Source organism: Triturus cristatus, chromosome 4_1, assembly GCF_964204655.1.
Source record: "Triturus cristatus chromosome 4_1, aTriCri1.1, whole genome shotgun sequence".
Lineage (NCBI taxonomy): Eukaryota > Metazoa > Chordata > Amphibia > Caudata > Salamandridae > Triturus > Triturus cristatus.
In genome coordinates, this window is record NC_140585.1 from 264,253,582 (window position 1) to 264,277,878 (window position 24,297).

The window sequence follows — 24,297 nt, forward strand, 5'->3', positions numbered from 1 at the left end:
TTGAATATATGTTGAAGCACCTTCTGTCCTACTTGTCCTTCCTTGTTCATCTGTATATCCACGCAGTAGTGCTTGGTGAACGTGTGCACCGAAGCCCATGTTGCCGCCAGGCATATGTCTTGAATGGGTGTATTTGCCAGAAAGGCAATTGTTGCTCCCTTCTTCCTTGTTGAGTGGGCCCGTGGCCCCTCGGATAGTTCTTGCCCCACCTGTTTGTGGCAGAATTGTATTGTTAGCGCAATCCATCGTGCGATGGTGCTTTTTGTCACTGGTCTACCCAGGAAGCTCGTTTCGAAGGACACAAAAAACTGTTTGGTTTTCCTGTGTTCTTTTGTCCTCTCGATGTAGTGCATCACCGCTCTTCTAGCGTCTAGAGTGTGCAGTGCCCTTTCTGCGCTTGTTGCTGGGTCCTGAAAGAAACCTGTTATTTGAATTGTTTGATTTAAATGGAATGCTGACACCACCTTTGGCATGAAGTGTGGGTCCGTTCTCATTACGACCCTGTCCTTGTGTATCTGGATGTAGGGCTCTTGCAGCGTTAGCGCTTGCAACTCGCTTACTCTGCGCAGTGAGGTTATTGCCACCAGAAAGGCTGTCTTCATTGTCAGCATTTGGAGGGAGGCCTTGTGCATGGGCTCCAAGGGCGCTTTCATAAGTTCCGTCAGGACTATGTTGAGGTTCCATGCCGGAGGCGGCATCCTCTTTGGTGGCGCTATTCTTTTCGCCCCTTCCAGGAATCTCTTTACTACCCGTGAGGTAAAGAAGCTTCCTCCTGTCTCACCTCGTGTAGAAGCTACGATCGCCGCTAGGTGTACCCTCAGTGACGATGAGCAAAGTTTTGCCTTTAGAAGGTGTGTGAGGTATCTAAGCACCGTTGATTCCCTTGTCATTTTTCCTTGCTATTTATTTTTGCTGCACCATATTGTGAACCTTGTCCACTTTTCCCAATAACATTTCCGTGTTGTTGGTCTCCTTGCCTCCCGCAGCACTCGCATAGTGCTTGGAGGTAGTTTAAGGTGTGCGAACTCTATGTCTTCCGGAGCCAAGCTGCCAGTCCGAGGCTCTCTGGCTCTGGGTGTAGAACCTCTCCGTTCTGCATGGAGAGCAAGTCCTTTCTTTTTGTGAATTTGTGTGGAGGTCCCTGTGCCATTTCCACTATTTGTGAGTACCATGTCTGTCTCGCCCACTGTGGTGCCACCAGGATCATTGTCATGTTGCTGGTCTTGCACTTGTTGAGTACCCTGTGCATCAGTGGTATTGGTGGAAAAGCGTATGCAAATGTCCTTGACCAACTTATCCATAGGGCATTCCCCTGGGATTGTTTTTCTGGTTGTCTGGATGCGAAGTTTCGGCATTTTGCATTCAGGCGTGTTGCAAACAGGTCTAATGTCGGTGTACCCCACCTTTTGAATAGCCTTTGCGTTTCCTGTCCATTGAGCTCCCACTCGTGGGATGCCGAGGTCTGCCTGCTGAGCCAATCGGCTTCCACATTGTCTTTCCCTGGTAGGTGTATGGCCAGCAGGTCTATTTTGAGTGGGATGGCCCATCTCCAAATCTCCTGTGCCAGAGTTGAAGGGGGGAACGATTGTGTTCCTCCCTGCTTGTTAATATAGAACATTGTGGTAGTATTGTCCGTCTGTATCAACACCTTCTGGTTGTATAGCTGCCTCTGGAAGGCCTTCAGGGCTAGCAGTACGGTCTTCAATTCCAGGTAGTTGATGTGTCTGACCGCATCTGCTGGAGTCCACAGACCCCTCACTCTGAGCTTGTTCATGTGCGCCCCCCATCCTATCTGGGATGCGTCTGTGGTAATGGTCACAGTTGGGCTTGGTGGTGTCAAGGGCTTTCCTACAGTTATGTTCTCCCTGTTCCACCATGCTATTTCCTCTTGCACTGCGTGCGTAACAACCACTAGATCCTCTCAACTTCCGTTCGCTTGTGACCATTGTTGTTGCAGCCATTCCTGGAACGGTCTCACGTGAAGCCGTACATTGGGGACTAGGTGAATGCATGACGCCATTATGCCCATGATCTTGCTCGCTGTTCTCACTGTCAGAGCTCGCCCCTTCTGGTAGAGACGCGTCTCCTTCAGCAGGGCTATCGTTCTCCTGTCGCTGGGCATGACTGTTTTGTCTAGGGTGTTGATCTGCGCTCCCAGGAAGATCTTCACCTGTTCTGGTTCCATTAATGACTTTCCCCAGTGTATCGAGAACCCCAGGCTTGTTAGTGTTCTTGTCACCCGCTCTGCGTGCTCCTCGCACTTGTCGCGAGTACTTGCTTTGATCAGCCAGTCGTCTAGGTAAGGATACACATGAATCCCTTCTCTCCTTAGGTACGCTGCTACTGCTGCAAGGCATTTCGTGAAAACCCTTGGTGCGGACTTTAGACCGAATGCCAGGGTTGTGAATTGGTAATGGTCCTGGTTGATGTTGAACCTTAACAGGTTCTTGTGGCGCCTGTTCATCGGGATGTGCAGGTAGGCATCTTTGAGATCCACGGTGGACATGTAGTCTCCGCCTTGTATTTGAGGTAGCACTTCTTGTAGCGATGTCATTTTGAACTTTTGTGTCGTTATGAATTTGTTTAGGAATCGTAGATCCAGGATGGGTCTTAGTGTTTCGTCCACCTTTGGGACCAGGAAGTAGTTTGAACACACTCCCTTGTTCCTTTCACTACATGGCACTGGCTCTATGGCCTCCTTTTGGAGTAGTTGTTGTGCCTCTTCCCTGAGTTGAGCAAGCTCTTGACCAGAGCGTTGTCTTCTCTTTGGTTTCCTGTTTGGGGGCCTTTTCTCCAACTCTATGCAGTATCCGTGCTGTATGACGTTGATTATCCATTTGTCTGTGGTTATTTTTTGCCATTGTTGAAGGTAAAGTCCCAGTCTTCCGCCTACCGGTGTTGTATGCTCGTAGGCGCTTGTTTCGTGTTCCCCCCTCACTGTGTTCATTTTGCGCTCCACCCCTCGGGGTATACTGGGAGTGAGCGTCTCCTTGCGTGCAAAGTCACTTAGAAGAGGGTTGGTCTCCCCCTCTTCTTCTTTGGCCACGTCCGTTTCTCCTCCCGCGAAAGGACTGGCCTCGAGGTTGGTACTGCCATTTCTGCTTCTGCTGTCCTTGTTGGCTGTGACTGTCACCCTGCTGTCCTTGCTGGAATGCTTGGTGTGACGTTCCCTGCTGGTTACCTCCCCTTCCGTAGGGTCTCCGAGCTGGGGTGCCTCTTCTCATCCCTCTGAACTGCAGGGCCCCCATGGACATTGCCGTCTCATTTTCCTTCTTCATTTGGGAGAGCTTCTCGTCCACCGGTGCCCCGAACAGCGTTTCACCGTTGAACGGGGTGTTCAGTATGTTGTTCTGGACCTCTTGTTTGAATCCAGAAATTCCCAGCCAGGCCTGCCTTCTTTCAGTGATCCCAATGGCCATCAGTCTGCTCGAAGTCTCAGCCCTGTCCAATGCAGTCTTAATGCATGAGTTGGCGATATTCTTCCCCTCCTCCACTAGATGGGAAGCCCTTTGTCGGTACTCTTCTGGGAGATGCTTGACTAGTTCCCCCATCTCATCCCAATGCTGGTACTGGTGCCTGTTCAGTAGCGCATTAGAGTTTGCCATGCGCCAGTGCATTGCGGCGTTTCTTTCGACCTTCCTTCCAGTGAGGTCCATCCTTCTGTCTCCTTATCAGGAGGTGGTCCCGAGGTCACCGGCACATTGGCTCTTCTCCTGGCCGTGGAGGCAATGATGGAGTCAGCAGTGACCGATCCCTTGATGTAAGGCGGATCCTGCGAGGGGTGCTTGTACTTCTTTTCCATTCTGGGCGTGATGGACCGGCATGTTGCTGGGTCCTTAAATGCCTCCTTCCCTTGGTTCATCACGCTTTGGAGCATGGGGAGGAACTGGCTCCTCGTCTGGATGGGGAGCAGAGTCTCGAGTAGGAAATCAGCTTTCGGCTTTTCCTCGTCTAATTTCACTCCAAAAGCCGCTGCAGCGCTCTTGACGACCATGTTGTATGCTCCGATGTCGTCTGGCGGCGAAGGCCTCGAAGGATAAGTCTCCACGGGCTCTTCGGGATTTTCGGTGTCGATGTCCTGCCATTCCAGCTCCTGAGTCGTCGACGGCGCCGAGCCGTAGAACGACTGCTGATCCTCTTCTTCATCATCTCCCTCATAGTAGGGGCCTTCTTCCTCCTCTTCCGGATCCTTCGACAGCTCTTCCGCGTCGAATTCTTCCCGTTCCTCGATCTCAACGACCTCAGTCGGTGGGATCTTGAAATTCTTCATTTTTTCGTCGAACTCCTTCTTCCTCTGAAGGATGCTCTCCATCTCTGCCTCGAGCCTTCTCTTTTTCTTCTCCATTTCGGAGACTTGCTCGGCGTCGACCGCAGGTCTCCTCGACGGAGCTTGCGTCGACGCGGCCTTGTCTTTCGTCGCCGAGCGCCCCACCTCGTGGGCCTGCTTCGACGAACTCTGTCTTTCGGCGGCCTTCGGCACCTGGGAGTCCTTCTCGAAGGATCCGCTGGGCCTTCTGTCCTTGGATTCACTCGCGGTCGTCGAGCTTTTCGGCCCCGGTGTTCCTTTAGAGGACTTTGACTCTGTTTTTCGAGAGTCACTTTCAGATTTTCGGGGCCTTTTCGGGGGTTTCGCACTCGACGTGTCTCTTACCTCGTCAGGCGTTTTCTTATCGGTCTCTGCAACCGTGAAGACATCAGGTCCTTCGGCGATGTTGTCCTCATCGTCAGTGGAGAGGGCCAGATCGTACAGCAACGGGGCCTTACCCTTGCCTTCCATGTTGAAATTGGCTCTCCTCTGTCTATCTCTCACCCGGAGAGTCTTCGGCGTGAATGCGGAACAGGCGTTGCAGTCCTTGCTCTCGTGGTTGATCAGCAGGCAAAGGTTGCACACCGGATGTTGGTCCTTCAGCGCGTACTTGTGGTGGCAGTTAGGGCAGAATTTAAATGGTGTCTTGTCCATTGCGCTCAGAGTCCCTGAATGCGCATTTTCCTATGGGCGTCGAAGAAATTTGAGGATCTCCTCCTTCTTCGCCGTCCCGGCTGTAATTCCTTTCTCTCTGTAGTCTTCTGTAAATTCTCCTTCGATGAAACTCGCGTATTTTCCTTCCTCCTACGTGTAAAACTCTGGAGCTTCTCGATGACGATCCAGACCCAACGGCGGAAAAAAGAATCTGAAGATGGCCCCCCAAAGGTGGGACCTCCGCAGGAAGCACGCCGACGTCACGAGAGGTACACCAAATGGTGGGACGTCGACGCCCACCTGGGCTACAAAAAACTAAAAAAACAAAAGAAAGACTACGAATCCGGACCCAACCACCAGATCGCTGAATAATGCACAGCATAGTGAATCCAGAAAGATTCACGCTGCAAAACACACGTTTATGCTCCATGTTTTTGTACTGAATAGAAAAGCGTATATGAACTATTCAAATTTGCATGCATTTTCGCATTACATGCTCGGACTGGCTTTTTGATTAGGAGCTCTGGTCAGTTGAAATGACAATCCCGCCTTATTTTTAGCGTGTCTTTTGATATTTTTGCATTAAATGCGTATTAACCTTCTAGGTCTCCTGATGTTTCGCGTTTCATTCTTAACAATACAAAGAATTTGAAGTTTCAAACAGAACTCAAAGAGCACTTTTCACGGACTTCCACCACAGACTCTTCCTACTGGCATTGACAAGTTGCAGGACCAGCACCCCTCTATAAATATTGTGCTCTACGACCTGTATGATCCGTAATAGCACAATAAGGTGCACCGACATGCCTGGATATGATGCTTGTACTATGAAGAAGCAGACATGAGATGAGGGTATTACCGTCATTAAAGTCCTCTGGCGTCCCCTGGGTCAGTGGAGACTGAGGCCGAGAGTCACCACAAAGGGAGTAGCTGTGCTCTGCCTGGATGAGAGGAGCCGGCGAGCACGGGGACAGGTCCACGTCCATCATGTCTCTTCGATCCGAAAGGAAGGGGTCATTCAAGAGCTGGCCCAGGACATCTTGCGAGAAGTCATCCAGGAACTCGTTGAAATGCTGCAAGGAGAGAAGGAAGAGGTCTGTTGTGTGTGTCAACTTCAAGCAACAACTTGCATGCAATGACGGAACCTCTGCATCTGGACAGAACAAACAGCAGCACTTTTAGGTCCATTTTAAACAAATTACTGAGCTAGCAGTACATTATGTCACGGTAAGCACACAAGCATCATGGTCCAAGGAGTGATACACAGTCCACGGGCAAGACCAAGAGAGGAAGTTACACCCAGAAAGACAGAGAGGTTGGCAACCTGAAGTACATAATGTCACTGTAAGCACACAAGCATCTTGAACCAAGGAGCGATACACAATCCACGGGCAAGACCAAGAGAGGACGTTAGAGCCAGAAAGACAGGGAGGTTAGCAACCTGAAGTACATAATGTCACTGTAAGCACAAAAGCATTCTGGTCCAAGGAGCAGTACACAGTCCACAGCAAGACCAAGAGAGGCAGTTAGAGCCAGAAAGACAGCGTGGTTGGCAACCTGAAATGCAGAATGGCCATTGAATGATCTTTAGTGCACACAGAGGTTTACCACTCCACAAGAAAAGTCTTAGGAAGATCCACCTACTACTGACCAAGATAGTAAAAAGCTACAATTAGATTGAAACCAATGACAGGCCATGCTATGAGGTTGGCCTTTCATGGGCTGCACTGATTTCCCGTTCAAGAAAGGAATTAATACCAGGACATCACTCTGGTCCATGTGGCTTCAAAAAAGCATGTTTCAATCAGAGGAGTTCCAATTTCAAGCGACAAACCTTCTTTGCGTGGAACTGGTGCTTTGGAAGGTATGTTTACGCTAAGACAAGCCCTGCCGCCAGAGCTTAGAAAAGCAAAGATGGACAGACATTTTAGATGTCCATGAGAACACTGGTGTTCTGTCCAATTTCTCTAGTCAGTGGATCCATCTCTCCTGATGGATTCCTTTTCCAACACACACCGACTACCTTGAACCCGTCACATGTGGCACCATATAAAACCACAACAATGTGTCAAGGCAACCTCAAATAGACTAGGCAGTAATGGAAGTGGCATGTGAAAGCGGTGATGCCACACAGTTATTTGCTACTGGGCACATGAGAAAGAGTAATTAAGCTCTGCAAAGTAGTGGGGCGGCAAAACGCTACGCATCAGGAAAAGGAGAAACTCTAGGAGTTAATGGGGATAAATAACAACCTATATTGCACTCTGTGAGCTACTGCAGGAAGCTATGATAACAGTAACCTATTTTTATTTAGCTCCAAATACGGCCCTCCTACAGTTTCCTAGTGCTGTAATTATCAGATGTAACTACATGTTGCTCAACTTACCCACCTCAAGGGGATGGAAGACTCAGTTTGCCTCACCAGGACTCAAAACCATAATCATTAGGCTAAATCAGATCAGTAAATGATCTCCAGCACACTGCGTGATCAGCGGAGCTCCTTCAATTCACTGAGCCATCCTCCCAGCATACTTTTCCATCTCTGCCAAGGAGGTACAGCTAACACAGCGAAAAGGCATTTGAACACCTTAAGAGCCAGAAGGTGCCAAACCAAAACACAGCCAGCACAGAGCATCTCTTACTATGTAAAAGGCCAGACTTCACCATGTGACGGCATCTTCCACCACAATAACATGTAAAACGTCAAACAAAGAGTATCATGGAGAGACATGCAACCGCATAACAAGGCCAACAAAATCCAGACAAGAATAAGCACAAGAGGACATCTCATATTCAGAGATCTATCAACGAAAACCAGCACATGAATGAATCACTTACACAAGAACCTTCTATCACCCAACTACAGACAATTTCCACCAACCGCTAGCAAGAGCAACCATCATTTACACCCACAGACAACTTCCACCAACCACTAGCAAGAGCAGCCATCATTTACACCCACAGACAACTTCCACTAACCACTAGCATGTGCAGCCATCCTTTACACCCACAGACAACTTCCACCTGTTAGCAAGAGCAGCCATCATTGACATCATAAGAGATTAGACAAAGGGTCGACGGAGAACTAGTCTGCCACAACAACAGCCTTTATTAGCAGGCCATTTGTATTACGGCATTATGACTGCTCTATGACACTGGTCACTCACAAGCCTTATAAGTCAACAGCATACGTGACAGCACTGGCAATGAGCCAAAGGGGCTCTTCAATGACTGGAACTTTTGCAGCTCAAGCAATGTAGATTCCCCAGGCCCAACGCTTGATGCCAGCAGGGCTGACTCAGCCATACTTCATCCCAAAGTTTGAGCACAACCATTAATTGAGGAAAGGTTTCACGTGTTTTTATGGCACTTAAAACCAGAAGCGAGTTACATAGCTGTATATAAAACACGTCATTATTATTATAATACCAAACAGCGATCATTTAACTAATGAAGTGGAAGCTGGTAGTGGTGCTCGTTAACAATGGCAGGCACCACGGGCATTACGTAATGTGATGGCATCTCACACTAATGCGCAGAATGACACACGATGAAGGCACTGAACTCTGCTGCCATTCCTTGGGAGATCAGATCTACATAAATATTTTAAACATAAGAGATGAGGCATCCACAATGTTTACAAGCGGGTAACCAGCGGGAGATGAAAGCTGTCCGTGCACGCGCTGGCAACACCTGTTACACCACGAGAGACATCACGCGCGCGGTCAGCTGCCATTTGCAGACAAACGGAGTCAGTTCAGTTCAAAGGTACTTTATTCGGCCACTAAAAGCCATTGAAGCACAAGTCTCATTCGGTATGTGTTGTATATTGTAACAGGTTTTTCTTCCTCGTGCATCGGGGGCTGTACTGTTTTCCCATTGGTTGTTACCTTTTCACGTCATTTGGAATGTTTGGTTGTTACTTAACCTACGTCACTCACGGGCACGGACATTCTGCCTGTGACCGGGTTCCTGTGGGTTCCGTTCTTCCATCAGCTGTATGCGGGTCTTATATTTAGGAAATAAATATTTAATTTAATACTAACTGTATGCGTTGGTATTACTTTATATCCATGACACTTCAATTTGGCGACGAGGGACGGGATGCGAGTGTCAAGTGAAGACCCGTGATGCTGAAGTACTTTTTGGCGTCCACAGTGTTCGAGGACTTCAACAGTATTCTGAAAGGCAAGTTATTGCTGTGTACTGCTTTATTCTAGTTAACCACTAAGTAATGGGATTCGTATTTCTTGATTTTACGCTGTAGTTATTTACGGAGCCAACAGACGCTTAGAAGTTTCGTTGGGTGATGTCCGCATCGAATTTAATTCAAAGGCAAGTTGCTATGTTATTTTCACGGCATGAAAGATTAATTATTTACTAATCGCCGTGTATGTGCACGTTTTTCTGTCGCACTGTAGTTGCTGAGGTGTTTCATCGATCGCTATTACAGTTAACGGCAATTCTTCTCAGCTGTAACGGTTTTTCTTCAACGTTCAGCTGTAACTGTCATCGAAGGTGACGTATTAGTACACGTTGGCACGCATGTTTGCGCACAGCTGTAACGGTTCCCTCTCTACGTCTTGAAGTTACTGTCAGTTCTTGTGACGTAGTTTTCTACGCCCACACGTACGTATTCACGTTGCGTGACTCCATTTTGGATTACATTTCCATAAGAAAGTGCGTGTGCTGGCATTATAGTGTGAGGAGACTTTGACTGCAGGTATTTTATTTGGTGTTTTTTATAAAATATTTTAAAACGAAGAGAATTTGCATGATAGCTTCACACAAATAGGATTTTCATCGTGTTTATTTCCACTAAGTTGTGGCAAGTCATATTTTCTTTGAATAACTTTCTAGTAACTGTTTCCAAAATTGCTGGTGAATTTAAAAAAGAGGAAACTTATTCTAAAAATAATATGTCAGAAAATTCAAATATCAGCGCACCAGCACCTTTCTTATCTGATCCAGGTAAACCAGTTATGAAATGGAAAAACTGGTTAAGGGCATTTGAGAATTATTTAATAGCAATAGATGGAAAGAAGTATGAGCCTGAAAGAAAAAAAGCCATTTTATTTGGGTTGTTGGGTGCAGCAGGCCAAGAAATTTTTGATAGTCTGCCGGAATTTGAAGTACCTCCGGGTCAGTTTATTCCTATGAATGAATACCAAGAAGCAGTAAAACGGCTAGAAAAACAATTTGGAGAAGAACCCAACATTATGGTTGGCAGACATCGTTTCGCAACGCGGAAACAATTAGAAAATGAGACTATTGAAGAGTACATTGCTTGTTTACGTGTTTTGGCTACAAAATGTGAATTTAATGACATGGTGGATATTTATATTAGAGACCAATTTGTTTTTTATTGTTATGAAAAAAAATTTCAGGAAAGGTTGTTAGCTTGTAGAAATCCTTCCTTACAGGAAACTATTGACATTGCTAAGGGTATAGAGCGTTCTCTGGAAAGCACAAAGGAACTTTCTTCTGATAAGAATGTAAAAAATGATGTATATTATGTTCAGGAGCATAAGAAACATGTTCCTAACTACGACAGAAGAGGGAAAACTAGCAAAAGTCCAAATTCTAATGCTTTTATTTGTTTTAGATGTGGTTCTAAGAATCATAAGGCGGATTTTCAAGGGTGTCCTGCGCAGGGGAGGAAATGCACCAAATGTTTTAAGGTAGGACATTTTGCTGGTGTGTGCAACAATTTTAGAGCTCAGAGGTTTCAAAAAGTAAAAGTTAGTTCTGTTGATGATTTTGACGAAGACATGTGCTCAAATATTGTTTTGACAATTGATGATCCTGGAGATACCATAAAAGGTCCTCTTGGTGTTGCACACATAGGTAATGTGGAAATTAATATCATGGCGGATTCAGGTTCGCCTATTACCATAATTTCTGATATTAAGTATGAAAAATTTTGGCCTAATACTGATTTGTTAGCCTCAGATGTCAATCCCAAAGCTTTTGGGGATTTCGACATAAATATGTTGGGTTATTTCCAAGATAACTTGAATATCAAAGGAAGAATCATTTCTACTAAGGTATATGTTGCTGAGCGTGGTAGAGACATAGTAGGATGGAAAGATTTGGCGCGACTGGGAATTTTTCTCAAACCAGGTGCCGATGATCCTATTGTGTTGGATGAAAATTTTGTTCATGCAGTCTCTTTTTCTGATTCTTTGTCGTCTTTAGACAAAGTTGAATCAATTCTAAGTAAATATGAGGCTCTTTTTGAAGACCGTATTGGTTGTGTCAAGGGGTTTGAACATACTATAAAGTTGAAGAAAAATGCTATACCAGTGAAGCATAAGGTAAGACCAATTCCTTTATCTGTAAAGGCTGATTTACAAAAACTTCGACAAATTGATTGATGAAGGGGTGATTGAACAAACAAATTCAGCAGAATGGGTTTCTGCCATAGTTCTGATTAAAAAAAAGAATGTATATAAACAATGGGGTGACCCTGTGTCCCTCAGAACCTGGGTAGGATTATTATAGGAAAACAATGGTTCTGTCGGGTATGGGTAAAGCAATTGCTTTGTTGAAAAAATGAATCAAGGAAAAAAGGAGAATCAATCAAGTTGACCACACAATCTCAAAGTACAAATCAAGATCAGGCTTGTTTTGAAAGATGTAATGTCATTCTTTATATATAAATTGCATCATTTATATGAAAAAACACAAATGACATTTGTAATGCAGGATTACCAAGGTAGTAAACCGTAGAGTGAGTCAGTGAATTTGTGACAAGGTGACATAAGTGACCGAATTGTGCATAATATATACAGTGAACAAATGCAGGAAAGACTTTTTATATACACAATATACAAGAGGAGGGCCAGTATCGAGGAAAAACAATGACACTGTTTCATGGATAAATCAAAACATGTATGAAAAACAGGTCTCGCACTGGTCCTAACAATTATCGTCGACGTTTCAACCCAATATAAGCGACTTTGAATCGTCATGCAGGGTCTTCATCAGGACATTTAAAATAAACGATGGCAACCTGCAAGAGCAAGTAAAGTACGTGTCAATATTGTGTTGTGATTATTTAATTGTGTGATCCCGAAAGATAAGGGCCATCACTCACCTAGCCAGTGGTCTAGGATGGCCTGGCAGACAAACGTTCACGCGTAGAAATACAGAGCGCCTCATGAAATGTGATCTCTGTAAGTCAAAGTAAAAACGCGTGTTGCCGTCAGTAACCAACAAAGAGTCTGCGCCTATTAAGTTGTGAGGCAACGAATAAGGGTTAATAGACTACAAGAAATGGCCTCTATGTAGACCGGTTCAGGAAATTAAGCGATTCAATCATCAGTTTAAAGAAAATAACTTCAGTGCTTAAAGAGACGCTCACCTTTAGACGGCGGTGGTATTTTAAATGAGGCCGACTCTGGTGAATAAATCGCGTCGGAACCGATCCGAGTTGTACTTCCTATTATTATCTGGAAGGATAAACATTCAATGAGGACTGTTCACGACCGGGTAGGGCCGGGGGCACTGGATAAGGGGATAATTGCTTACTTGGGAAGAAAAGGAGCAAAGCGGTTACGACTCACGCTGCAGCACCTCCTGTCTCAGTCGGAGGAAGCCGCAACTGACAGGCAGGCTGCTACATGAAGGTGAGCGGGGCAGTCCTGTCTGACGTCGACATAGTGACGTGTCAGGAGGGTTGCCTAGCAACCACGGTCGCATCAGGGAATTAAGGCAGCTTGGGCGATGCGCGCGCTATGCTGACGTGGGCTGACAAACAAAATCTCAATCAGCAAGGTTGGCATGATTACTAAGCGAATGATCAGATCGCGTACTATAGAGATGGTTATGTGGAATTGTGCAGTATTGCGGGCTACTCTCTCGCTGTGTGAAATTGAGCGGGGCAGTACTTGTTGACGTCAGCAGAGTGACGTGTCAGGAGGGTTGCTTAGCAACCACGGTCGCATCTGGGAACCAATGCAGCTGGGCCAGAGCGCACGCTAGACTGACATGGACCGACAAACCATATGTCAATCAGCAGGCTTAGCATGATTACTGAATGAACAGATCGTGTGCTATCGTGCAGTATTGCGGGCTCAAGTGGGAGGTGATGAGGCAATTGGAAGTGAAGCGGTATGCCGAGGGGGTTCAGCAACTCTGATCACTAATAATTGTACGTGGCCAAAGCAAAAAATGTGTACAGAGGTATGTATTCATCGAGGTACAATTGGTACAAGATGACAATGAAAAAACGGAAAACACATAAGTCATCGTTTACAACACATGTGCCCAATAGGACAGCTATTAGGAACAACAAGCACGAAGACATAAATCGAGCCCAATTTGAGGTCTATCTCAGAGTCCCATGTGAGAGTGCCAGTAAATGACAAAGTAGGTCGAACAATGAAAATATGAACAACTCATATATACACACTGCAGATGAGCCTAAAATTATGCGATATAGGGTGCATGGAGAAGTGTCATAGTTGCCCCATCTCCTTGGATGTTTCCTCGAGGCTGTTAAGCCCTTGCTGCACAGTATTGAGGAAATGAATCCATCTACACTCTTTTCTCTTCAGATTCACAGCTATTGATCCCCCTCTTGGCGTAAGACTGACCTTCTCTAGCACCCACCATTTCAATTCTTCAGGTAGATGGCTTAGTGCCAGAAAATGATCCACCATGGGGGCCCCTTGCGTTCTGCATCTGATACGGCTCATGTGTTGTAGTATCCTCACTTTTATTTTTTGTGTTGTTTGTCCCACGTATAAGAGATCACAAGGACATCTTATCACATATATTAGATTGGAGCTGTTGCAATTCGTGAAAGTTGATGAGTTATATGTTCTGTCGTTATGGGAGAAGGAAGAGCCCTCTATTGACAACGGACAGGCTTTGCATTGGCCACACTTGTAATGGCCCACGATGGAAGGTAGTCCCAACTGTTCTCTGAGACCACGTGTTTTCGGTGGTTCAAGGTATGCCTTAACAACACTGTCTTTTACATTCTTGGCCCGTTTGAACGCGAAGATAGGTTCCTCGATGGTAGGGAGTTCACTGGCAACAAGATTCCAGTACTTCTTGATGATTTTCTTCATCCCATTGCTCTTCGTGTTAAAGGATGTGACACATACAATGTTTTCACTCTTCGATCTCTTTTCTTTGACCTGTAAGAGTTCATCTCTCGGACAATACCATGCGCGTTTACGTGCGCGTTTCAAGAGACCCAATGGATACCCACGTTCCTTTAGTCGAGCGGTAAGGATCTCAGTTTCTTTAAAGAAATCCGCTCTGCGTGTACAGTTCCTCCTCAGTCTAAGGTATTGGCCATAGGGAAGGTTATCTCTTAGGCTGCGTGGATGGTGAGAGTCATACTTCAGGAGGGTGTTCCGTTCCGTTGGTTTGCGAAAGAGGTCACAAATTAGTTGTCCATCATCCACTTCAAAGGTAAGATCCAGGAAATCGATGGTATTGTTATCATTTGACATGGTGAACTGGATATCATTGGATCTAGCATTCAGCCAGCTATAAAACTGATTGAGTTCGTCCTTAGTACCAGACCAGATCATTATAACGTCGTCTATATAACGTTTCCAGACGGTAATGTGGTCAATGAACGGATTCTGGTGGTTGTATAGATGTTCCTCCTCATATGCATCCATGAAGATATTGGCCAGGCTCGGCGCATAGGTAGCCCCCATCGCCACGCCTTTACATTGATAATAAAACTGCTTCATGAAAATAAAATAATTGTGTCTCATGGCAATTTCCAGCAGGCCCAGCAGAAATTCGGTGGGTATCCAGTGCGGTCTCATTCTTTTGTCAAGGATTTCTTTGATTACTTCAAGGGCCCTCGTCTGGGGAATGGAGGTATAAAGCGAGGAACTGTACACGCAGAGCGGATTTCTTTAAAGAAACTGAGATCCTTACCGCTCGACTAAAGGAACGTGGGTATCCATTGGGTCTCTTGAAACGCGCACGTAAACGCGCATGGTATTGTCCGAGAGATGAACTCTTACAGGTCAAAGAAAAGAGATCGAAGAGTGAAAACATTGTATGTGTCACATCCTTTAACACGAAGAGCAATGGGATGAAGAAAATCATCAAGAAGTACTGGAATCTTGTTGCCAGTGAACTCCCTACCATCGAGGAACCTATCTTCGCGTTCAAACGGGCCAAGAATGTAAAAGACAGTGTTGTTAAGGCATACCTTGAACCACCGAAAACACGTGGTCTCAGAGAACAGTTGGGACTACCTTCCATCGTGGGCCATTACAAGTGTGGCCAATGCAAAGCCTGTCCGTTGTCAATAGAGGGCTCTTCCTTCTCCCATAACGACAGAACATATAACTCATCAACTTTCACGAATTGCAACAGCTCCAATCTAATATATGTGATAAGATGTCCTTGTGATCTCTTATACGTGGGACAAACAACACAAAAAATAAAAGTGAGGATACTACAACACATGAGCCGTATCAGATGCAGAACGCAAGGCGCCCCCATGGTGGATCATTTTCTGGCACTAAGCCATCTACCTGAAGAATTGAAATGGTGGGTGCTAGAGAAGGTCAGTCTTACGCCAAGAGGGGGATCAATAGCTGTGAATCTGAAGAGAAAAGAGTGTAGATGGATTCATTTCCTCAATACTGTGCAGCAAGGGCTTAACAGCCTCGAGGAAACATCCAGGGAGATGGGGCAACTATGACACTTCTCCATGCACCCTATATCGCATAATTTTAGGCTCATCTGCAGTGTGTATATATGAGTTGTTCATATTTTCATTGTTCGACCTACTTTGTCATTTACTGGCACTCTCACATGGGACTCTGAGATAGACCTCAAATTGTGCTCGATTTATGTCTTCGTGCTTGTTGTTCCTAATAGCTGTCCTATTGGGCACATGTGTTGTAAACGATGACTTATGTGTTTTCCGTTTTTTCATTGTCATCTTGTACCAATTGTACCTCGATGAATACATACCTCTGTACACATTTTTTGCTTTGGCCACGTACAATTATTAGTGATCAGAGTTGCTGAACCCCCTCGGCATACCGCTTCACTTCCAATTGCCTCATCACCTGCCACTTGAGCCCGCAATACTGCACGATAGCACACGATCTGTTCATTCAGTAATCATGCTAAGCCTGATGATTGACATATGGTTTGTCGGTCCATGTCAGTCTAGCGCGCGCTCTGGCCCAGCTGCATCGGTTCCCAGATGCGACCGTGGTTGCTAAGCAACCCTCCTGACACGTCACTCTGCTGACGTCAACAAGTACTGCCCCGCTCAATTTCACACAGCGAGAGAGTAGCCCGCAATACTGCACAATTCCACATAACCATCTCTATAGTACGCGATCTGATCATTCGCTTAGTAATCATGCCAACCTTGCTGATTGAGATTTTGTTTGTCAGCCCACGTCAGCATAGCGCGCGCATCGCCCAAGCTGCCTTAATTCCCTGATGCGACCGTGGTTGCTAGGCAACCCTCCTGACACGTCACTATGTCGACGTCAGACAGGACTGCCCCGCTCACCTTCATGTAGCAGCCTGCCTGTCAGTTGCGGCTTCCTCCGACTGAGACAGGAGGTGCTGCAGCGTGAGTCGTAACCGCTTTGCTCCTTTTCTTCCCAAGTAAGCAATTATCCCCTTATCCAGTGCCCCCGGCCCTACCCGGTCGTGAACAGTCCTCATTGAATGTTTATCCTTCCAGATAATAATAGGAAGTACAACTCGGATCGGTTCCGACGCGATTTATTCACCAGAGTCGGCCTCATTTAAAATACCACCGCCGTCTAAAGGTGAGCGTCTCTTTAAGCACTGAAGTTATTTTCTTTAAACTGATGATTGAATCGCTTAATTTCCTGAACCGGTCTACATAGAGGCCATTTCTTGTAGTCTATTAACCCTTATTCGTTGCCTCACAACTTAATAGGCGCAGACTCTTTGTTGGTTACTGACGGCAACACGCGTTTTTACTTTGACTTACAGAGATCACATTTCATGAGGCGCTCTGTATTTCTACGCGTGAACGTTTGTCTGCCAGGCCATCCTAGACCACTGGCTAGGTGAGTGATGGCCCTTATCTTTCGGGATCACACAATTAAATAATCACAACACAATATTGACACGTACTTTACTTGCTCTTGCAGGTTGCCATCGTTTATTTTAAATGTCCTGATGAAGACCCTGCATGACGATTCAAAGTCGCTTATATTGGGTTGAAACGTCGACGATAATTGTTAGGACCAGTGCGAGACCTGTTTTTCATACATGTTTTGATTTATCCATGAAACAGTGTCATTGTTTTTCCTCGATACTGGCCCTCCTCTTGTATATTGTGTATATAAAAAGTCTTTCCTGCATTTGTTCACTGTATATATTATGCACAATTCGGTCACTTATGTCACCTTGTCACAAATTCACTGACTCACTCTACGGTTTACTACCTTGGTAATCCTGCATTACAAATGTCATTTGTGTTTTTTCATATAAATGATGCAATTTATATATAAAGAATGACATTACATCTTTCAAAACAAGCCTGATCTTGATTTGTACTTTGAGATTGTGTGGTCAACTTGATTGATTCTCCTTTTTTCCTTGATTCATTTTTTCAACAAAGCAATTGCTTTACCCATACCCGACAGAACCATTGTTTTCCTATAATAAAAAAAAGAATGGCCAGGTTCGTTTATGTGCTGATTTGAGATCGTTAAACAAAAATATTTTGGTGGATTGTTTCCCTTTGCCCAAAATCCAGGAGATTCTTGCGGCTACTAAAGGTTCTAATTATTTTTCGTTGATAGATCTCAAATCTGCATATCACCAAGTACAATTATCTGATGAATCAAAGGATCTAACTACTTTTATTACTCCATTGGGTGCTTATAGGTTTGTAAGACTTCCTTTTGGTTTGGCTTCATCAGCCAGTGTGTTTCAAAAATTAATGGAATGTATATTTGAAGGAGTTTTGGGTGTTCAGAAGTTTCAGGACGACATACTCGTTCATGCTAATACTGTTGAAAAACATAATGAAATTTTAGATACAGTCCTCAACAGGTTAAACGAGAGAGGCATGACAGTTGCTAAAGACAAATGTAAGTTTCTTCAAACTGAAATTGAGTACTTGGGCCATGTATTGAGTGGAAATGGTATTAAACCTAAACTCAATTTAGTTAAAGCTATATCTGATGCTCCAAAACCTACAGATAAGGATACCCTTAAATCTTTTTTAGGGCTCAGTGAGTATTATTCACGTTTTGTTGAAAACTACTCAGATTTAGTTGAGCCTTTACGAATGTTGCTTCGCAAAGGTGAGAAGTATATTTGGTCTGAGAGTCAAGATTTTGCTTTTACAGAAATCAAAAAAGCTATTGTTAAAGCCCCAACGTTGAAACCCTATGATCCTGATGGTATCAATATCATTACAGTAGATGCAAGTTCGATCGGCATAGGTGCTGTTTATTCCCAAAAGGTGGCAGGTAATGTGCATACCATTGCATTCATTTCCAGACGTTTATCGGATGCAGAGTGTAACTACAGTACCATAGAGAGGGAAGCCCTGGCGTGTTTTTGGGCAGTTGATAAACTCAAAATCTACTTATGGGGTAAACGTTTTGAGTTGATCACAGATCACAAACCTTTGACTTTCTTAATGGATGGTTGCGGCAGGGGAAATGGTAAGGTTTCTGCAAGATTAGTAAGGTTGTTATCTAAACTTCAAGAATACAATTTTACTATTAAACATATAGCAGGTAAGAAAAATGTAAATGCAGACTTCCTTTCACGTCTTCCATTGAACAATGTAGAGTCCAAAATGGAAGAAGAAACTGAGTGTGTAGTGTCATATGTTCACGGTTTTAACAAATCGGAACAGATATGTAAAGAATCGGAATGGTTAAGTCTCATAGATGAAGATCCAGTGTTAAACAAGGTAAAAGAGTATATATTGAGCAAATGGCCGCCTATCAGAAATGTACATGATGCATTAAAAACGTATGTGCAAGTCGCTGAAGAGTTGAGCATTGAGAAGGGTTTTGTTTTACGGGGGGATTTATTGATTCCACCTGCAAAACTAAGAAAACATCTAATTGAGTTAGCTCATACCTCCCATTTAGGGTCAACCATGACAAAAAAAATATTGAAGCAATATTATTGGTGGCCTGGATTGGACTCTGATGTGAATGAATTTGTAGAAAAATGTTCCATTTGTTTGAGGTCAGATAAGCATTGGAAGCCTAGAGTGCAAGAAATGCAGTTAGTTGATATTCCTAGTTCATCGTGGATTAAGCTTGCTATTGATTTCGCAGGTCCTTTCAGTGTACTAGAGCATAATTCTAGATTTGTAATCGTATTATGTGATTACAATAGTAAATGGATATATGTCAAATTTGTATCAACTATAGACTCCAAATGTGTAATAGAATTCTTGGAGTCATGTTTTTCTTTGGAAGGTTTCCCGCAGGTTTTGGTTTCGGACAATGGAAAACAGCTTACCTCGGAATTAATGGTCACATTTTTGAAGAGAAATGGTATATGTCAAGAAAAGACTCCATGTTACTCGCCAAAATCCAATGGTCAAGTGGAGAGAGTTAATCGTTTCCTTAAAGATGGTATTCAGATGGCACTGTCGGCGGGTTTTCCAGTAGTTGAATTCACTCGCGAAAGAGTTTATATGTACAACAATACGATTAATAGTGTAACAGGGTATACGCCTTTTTTCCTCATGAGAGGACGGCAGGGCAACGCCGCTGTTACACCAAAGATTTCTATCCTTCAAGATCGTATTCAGGAAGTGACAAAGTTAGATGACTCCAACCTACAAGTGAGAGACAAGATTGTAAGGCAACAGATTAAATCTAAAGAATACCATGACAAGATTCATAGAGCTGTTGTAAAAGAGATCTGCAAGGGTGATTGGGTCATTGTCAAGAAACCTTTTGTCAGGCATAAGGGAGAGTCCAAGTATTATGAACCTACTGAAGTTATTGATGTCTCAAGCGGTTCTGTTCGACTCCATAAATTTGGGTGGAGAAACAAAAGTGATGTCATCAAGCTCAAGGATGGACAGAAAGAACTCATGTCATGTCCACTTAATGAGAGTGTAGTTTCTGATCAATGTGATAGTTGGTTTGACTTTAATCTAAACGGAAAAGACAATGCTCCATCAGTTACAAAAGAATCTACCAGTGATAACTTTAGTCCAGAGGAAACTTCAGGTATACCTATGCAAGTGGTGGTTGGAAATGAAACAATACAAAACAGTGTAACTATGAGTGCATCAACTGATCAAGAGAAGCAAGAGCCTAGGGAAGTAGCAACAAATGTAACCCTTAGTGAGAACAATGAATTGTTTGCTTCAAATCTCTTAGAAGGGTCTTGTACCAGTTCTGGTAGATTAACCAGCGTTCCTAACAGATTTAGAGACTTCATTATGTATTAAGTCTGTTTATGTGAGAAAGGGAGATGTTGTATATTGTAACAGGTTTTTCTTCCTCGTGCATCGGGGGCTGTACTGTTTTCCCATTGGTTGTTACCTTTTCACGTCATTTGGAATGTTTGGTTGTTACTTAACCTACGTCACTCACGGGCACGGACATTCTGCCTGTGACCGGGTTCCTGTGGGTTCCGTTCTTCCATCAGCTGTATGCGGGTCTTATATTTAGGAAATAAATATTTAATTTAATACTAACTGTATGCGTTGGTATTACTTTATATCCATGACACTTCAGTATGATAGAGGGGCCTTCAGGTTCTGCTCTGTGGGGTAGCGTTCCGTGTGACAGAGAGGGACTTTAAGGCACTCTTTAGAGGGATAATAATATTCCTTCTAATGATGGGGCCCTTAATGTGCTCCTTAGAGAAACAACACTTCCTGTGGTACGTGGGTCCTTAATATGCTCCTATGAGAAACAATATTCAATGTACTGAACGGAGCCATTAGGGCACTCGGAGGCATTTAAGGCTCTTTAAACGTGGACTGGATCGTCCTGGAGTTGTGCAAGAGAGTGAGATTGCGCCATCTTTTTCCCATTGCTGCAGAAGCTCAAAGGTCCCGGGCATGAAAAGCAGAGGTCACAAATTCTCTGTCACTTAAAGATAAATAAGGGAAGGTTGGAAAATGGTGTCCTGGAAACACTTAGAGATCAGCTGGTTGCATTCAGAGGCACAACGCGAGCAGAGGCCGATTACCCCGAGAGGCACCAGTCACAGCAGCTTTTTGTTACTCAACACCAGCAACAGACGTCAACTGGCACCCGTGGGCCCTGGAACAACCAGGCCGCAGTCTGAGGCAGCCATGCTTGGCTCCCAGGGCAGGAAGCTGGCCACTTCCGCTGCAGTGCTTGTATTATGCTTTGATTGTAGGTATTAACTGCTACAAGTCTGTTCGTTCCATGATTGGAGAAACAGCCTGTAGGTCTTGTGGGGACAGAAAATCAGTATATGTCACACACCGCGTTATTAAGACAATGATTGGCAAAGCCAATGGGTCCTGTCTTTTGACTTTCGCTTATTGGCTTTGCCAACACTTTTTGCCGATGCTGCTCTGCATCAGGCAAAAAAATGTGATGATTTCTAGGCACACATTTGGCAACACACATGCACGAGTATCCATCATGTACAGTGGCCCATTGTGATGACCTATACATGCACATATGGCATTACATAGCCGCCGCTGTAGGTTGAAGCCTACCAGACAGTGCAGCTGTCTTGTTTGCTAAAGAATTCTTGGGGACATTCTGAAAGCTTCACTGGGAATGCATTCTGTCCATTGCTTACCATTGACTTCGTGTTTTGTAAATCATATTTGCTTGCTTTCTATTTGCTGGATTTATTTGTTTTAGGCTGTCCAGCTTTAGTTAGTCCCTCCCGTGCAGCATAGCCTATTTGCTGTAGTCTTCAAAGTGTGCTCACTTTCTGAAACCACATTTGCATTCAAAGACAGAGGTCAAATGTTAGGCTCGTTCTTCGGAGGGAGCTTGGTGTTTACTTTTCTTTCTCTGATTTCAAAGTGCAAGTATTTATGTGACAATCTTGCTGTGAATGGAAAAGCTTTTTTCTAGTACACACCAAAATCTAAATGTCTGTAAATGAACTGCGCAGATATTTCAGAATATATCAGAATTAGAAAAGCATACATGAGCACTTTTTTTTGTAATTCTGAAGTGTGGTGAAAACAAAAATGTTAATACGATCAAGAACAAATCAATACACTAGGTGATGAGATTTCTACACTTTATGGTTTGCGCGCTATGTCATTTGATCAGTGAAACTGTATGTCTGTGCAAATGTAATGGTCATTTCAATTGAAAATGTGCTGTCTGTAACGGCAGTGCCCTACCACACATACTTCACACTACACTACTCCATAACACTCAAATCCACTCTATGCCCTCCACTCTTCCACATGCCACTGAACTTTACAAAACTCCACTCCACACCATGCCACTCCACTCTATGACATGCCACTCCACTCTATGACATGCCACTCTACTCTATACCATGCCACTCTATGACTCTCTACTCTAAGACACTCTGCGACATGCCACTCCAAGACACACCACTCCACGCCAATCTACTCTACTACCTGTCACTCTACGGCACAACAGTCTACTCTACACTATGCCACTCTACTTTACTCCAATCTAGGAGGTTCCAATCTACGCAAGTCCCTCTATGCCACTCCACGCAACTCTATGACACACTACTCCACTCTATTACACTACTCTATGCCACTCCACAACACTTTATGCCACTCAACGACAGTCCACTATACGACACTCCACACTACTTGGCTCTACACCACTCCATGACCCTCCACTCTAAGCCACTCCACTCTATGACACTCTACACCACTCCACTGTACGACAATCTACTCCATGACACTCTACTCCACTGTACACAACTTCCTCTATGCCACACAACACCACTTTACTTCACTCTACACCAATTAATTCTACGCCAATTCACTCTACTCTATGACACTCTACTCCACTGTCTGTAGGAATCTTTACGTCCCTCGATGACACCCTACGTCACTCAATGACACTCCATTCTATGACACGCTACTCTTTCCTATGCCACTCCACGACAATCTACTGCACCGAACACTACACCCCTCCACTCCACTCTATTCCCTTCCACTCTACTCCCTCCACTTAACGCCACTCAACTCTATTCTACTCCACTCTACTACACATTATGCCACTCCACAACACTCTACGCCAATTCACAACATTCTCCTCTACATCTCTAAGTTTTAGCCATGCTGAACAGCAGCCACGCTCATGCACAACATGGCTGAAACACATTGGCAAAGCCAATAGCTCTTGCATAGGTGAGACCTATTTGCTTTGTCAATGCTTGTTTGTTATGTACCATTCTAAGATGTCAGATGCCACAGAATTTAAAATGACGAATAATAAAATGAACATCTTAAGAAAGGAGTGGCCCAACAGCAATTTGCAGTTACCAAGCCCTCCCAAAAATATGAATAACAAAGGGGAAAAAAAGAGGAAAAAAAACATGAATGGGAGGAGCAGAAGAGCAGATGTGTTGGGGTGGAACGCAGAGCAAAGAAGAGCGGGGGTAGGTGGGGTCAACTGAGAAAAGGGAGATGGGGAGGCATGAAGGAAGCAACGGATGAGGGGGAAGGGCATAAGCATTACAGATAGCCCTGGGGAAGGAAAGGGTGCAGACATTTGAAGGGGGAAGCAGCACACAAGGAAGAGAGCAAGAAAGTGCACACATTTGATGAAAGTAAGAGAAAACAAGCATTGGCATAGCCAATAGGTCTCGCCTTTGGGACCTTATAAGTGTTTAGCTATGCAACAGTTGCATAACTAAATACTTATAAGGTCCCAAAAGCGAGACCTATTGGCTATGCAAAGCGGCCATGCGGCCGCGAAAGTGAAAGTGATCTCAATCGCGATCAAACATCAAAGCGGCCGTACGGCCGCGAAAGTGATAGCGGTAAAGCGCGGCGCGCGCTCCCGCGCACATGCACTGTACCTCTAGGCTGGCCTGGTAGCACTTTTTGGAGCCCTCTCAATAAGTCTCGCCAGACCAGCGCATGCGCTGGGTCAGGCGAGACCTAAAAAATAGTTCACCAAATGTGAGCAACACAAGAAGTGGAAGGAAAGCCATTGAATAATAAGCTAGCAACAATAAAGTCAAATAATGTTAAGCAGAGGACTGACCCAAAGCCCCTTGCAAGTGTTAATATCGTCCACAAAGATCTTTAATAACAGACAGCTAAAAGTGATCTATAGGAGAGATATAATGAACAAGCATTGGCAAAGTCGACAGGTTTCACTAATGCTAAACCTGTTGGCGCTGTCAGTGATTTT

At 44.5% G+C, this 24,297-nt stretch overlaps 1 protein-coding gene across 3 annotated transcripts in view; it reads right to left on the reverse strand.

The window, feature by feature from the left end:
- Positions 1 to 24,297, reverse strand: part of CREB3L2 (cAMP responsive element binding protein 3 like 2) — a 288,341-nt gene that overhangs the window by 78,201 nt on the left and 185,843 nt on the right. For 2 of the 3 annotated variants that reach the window (XM_085652011.1, XM_085652010.1), the window contains exon 2: positions 5,820 to 6,033. The exons of the other annotated variant lie outside the window; for it this stretch is intronic. In XM_085652011.1, coding sequence (XP_085508137.1) covers positions 5,820 to 6,033 — 214 coding nt within the window. The remainder of the gene's footprint in view (positions 1 to 5,819; positions 6,034 to 24,297) is intronic. 3 annotated transcript variants of the gene reach the window in all.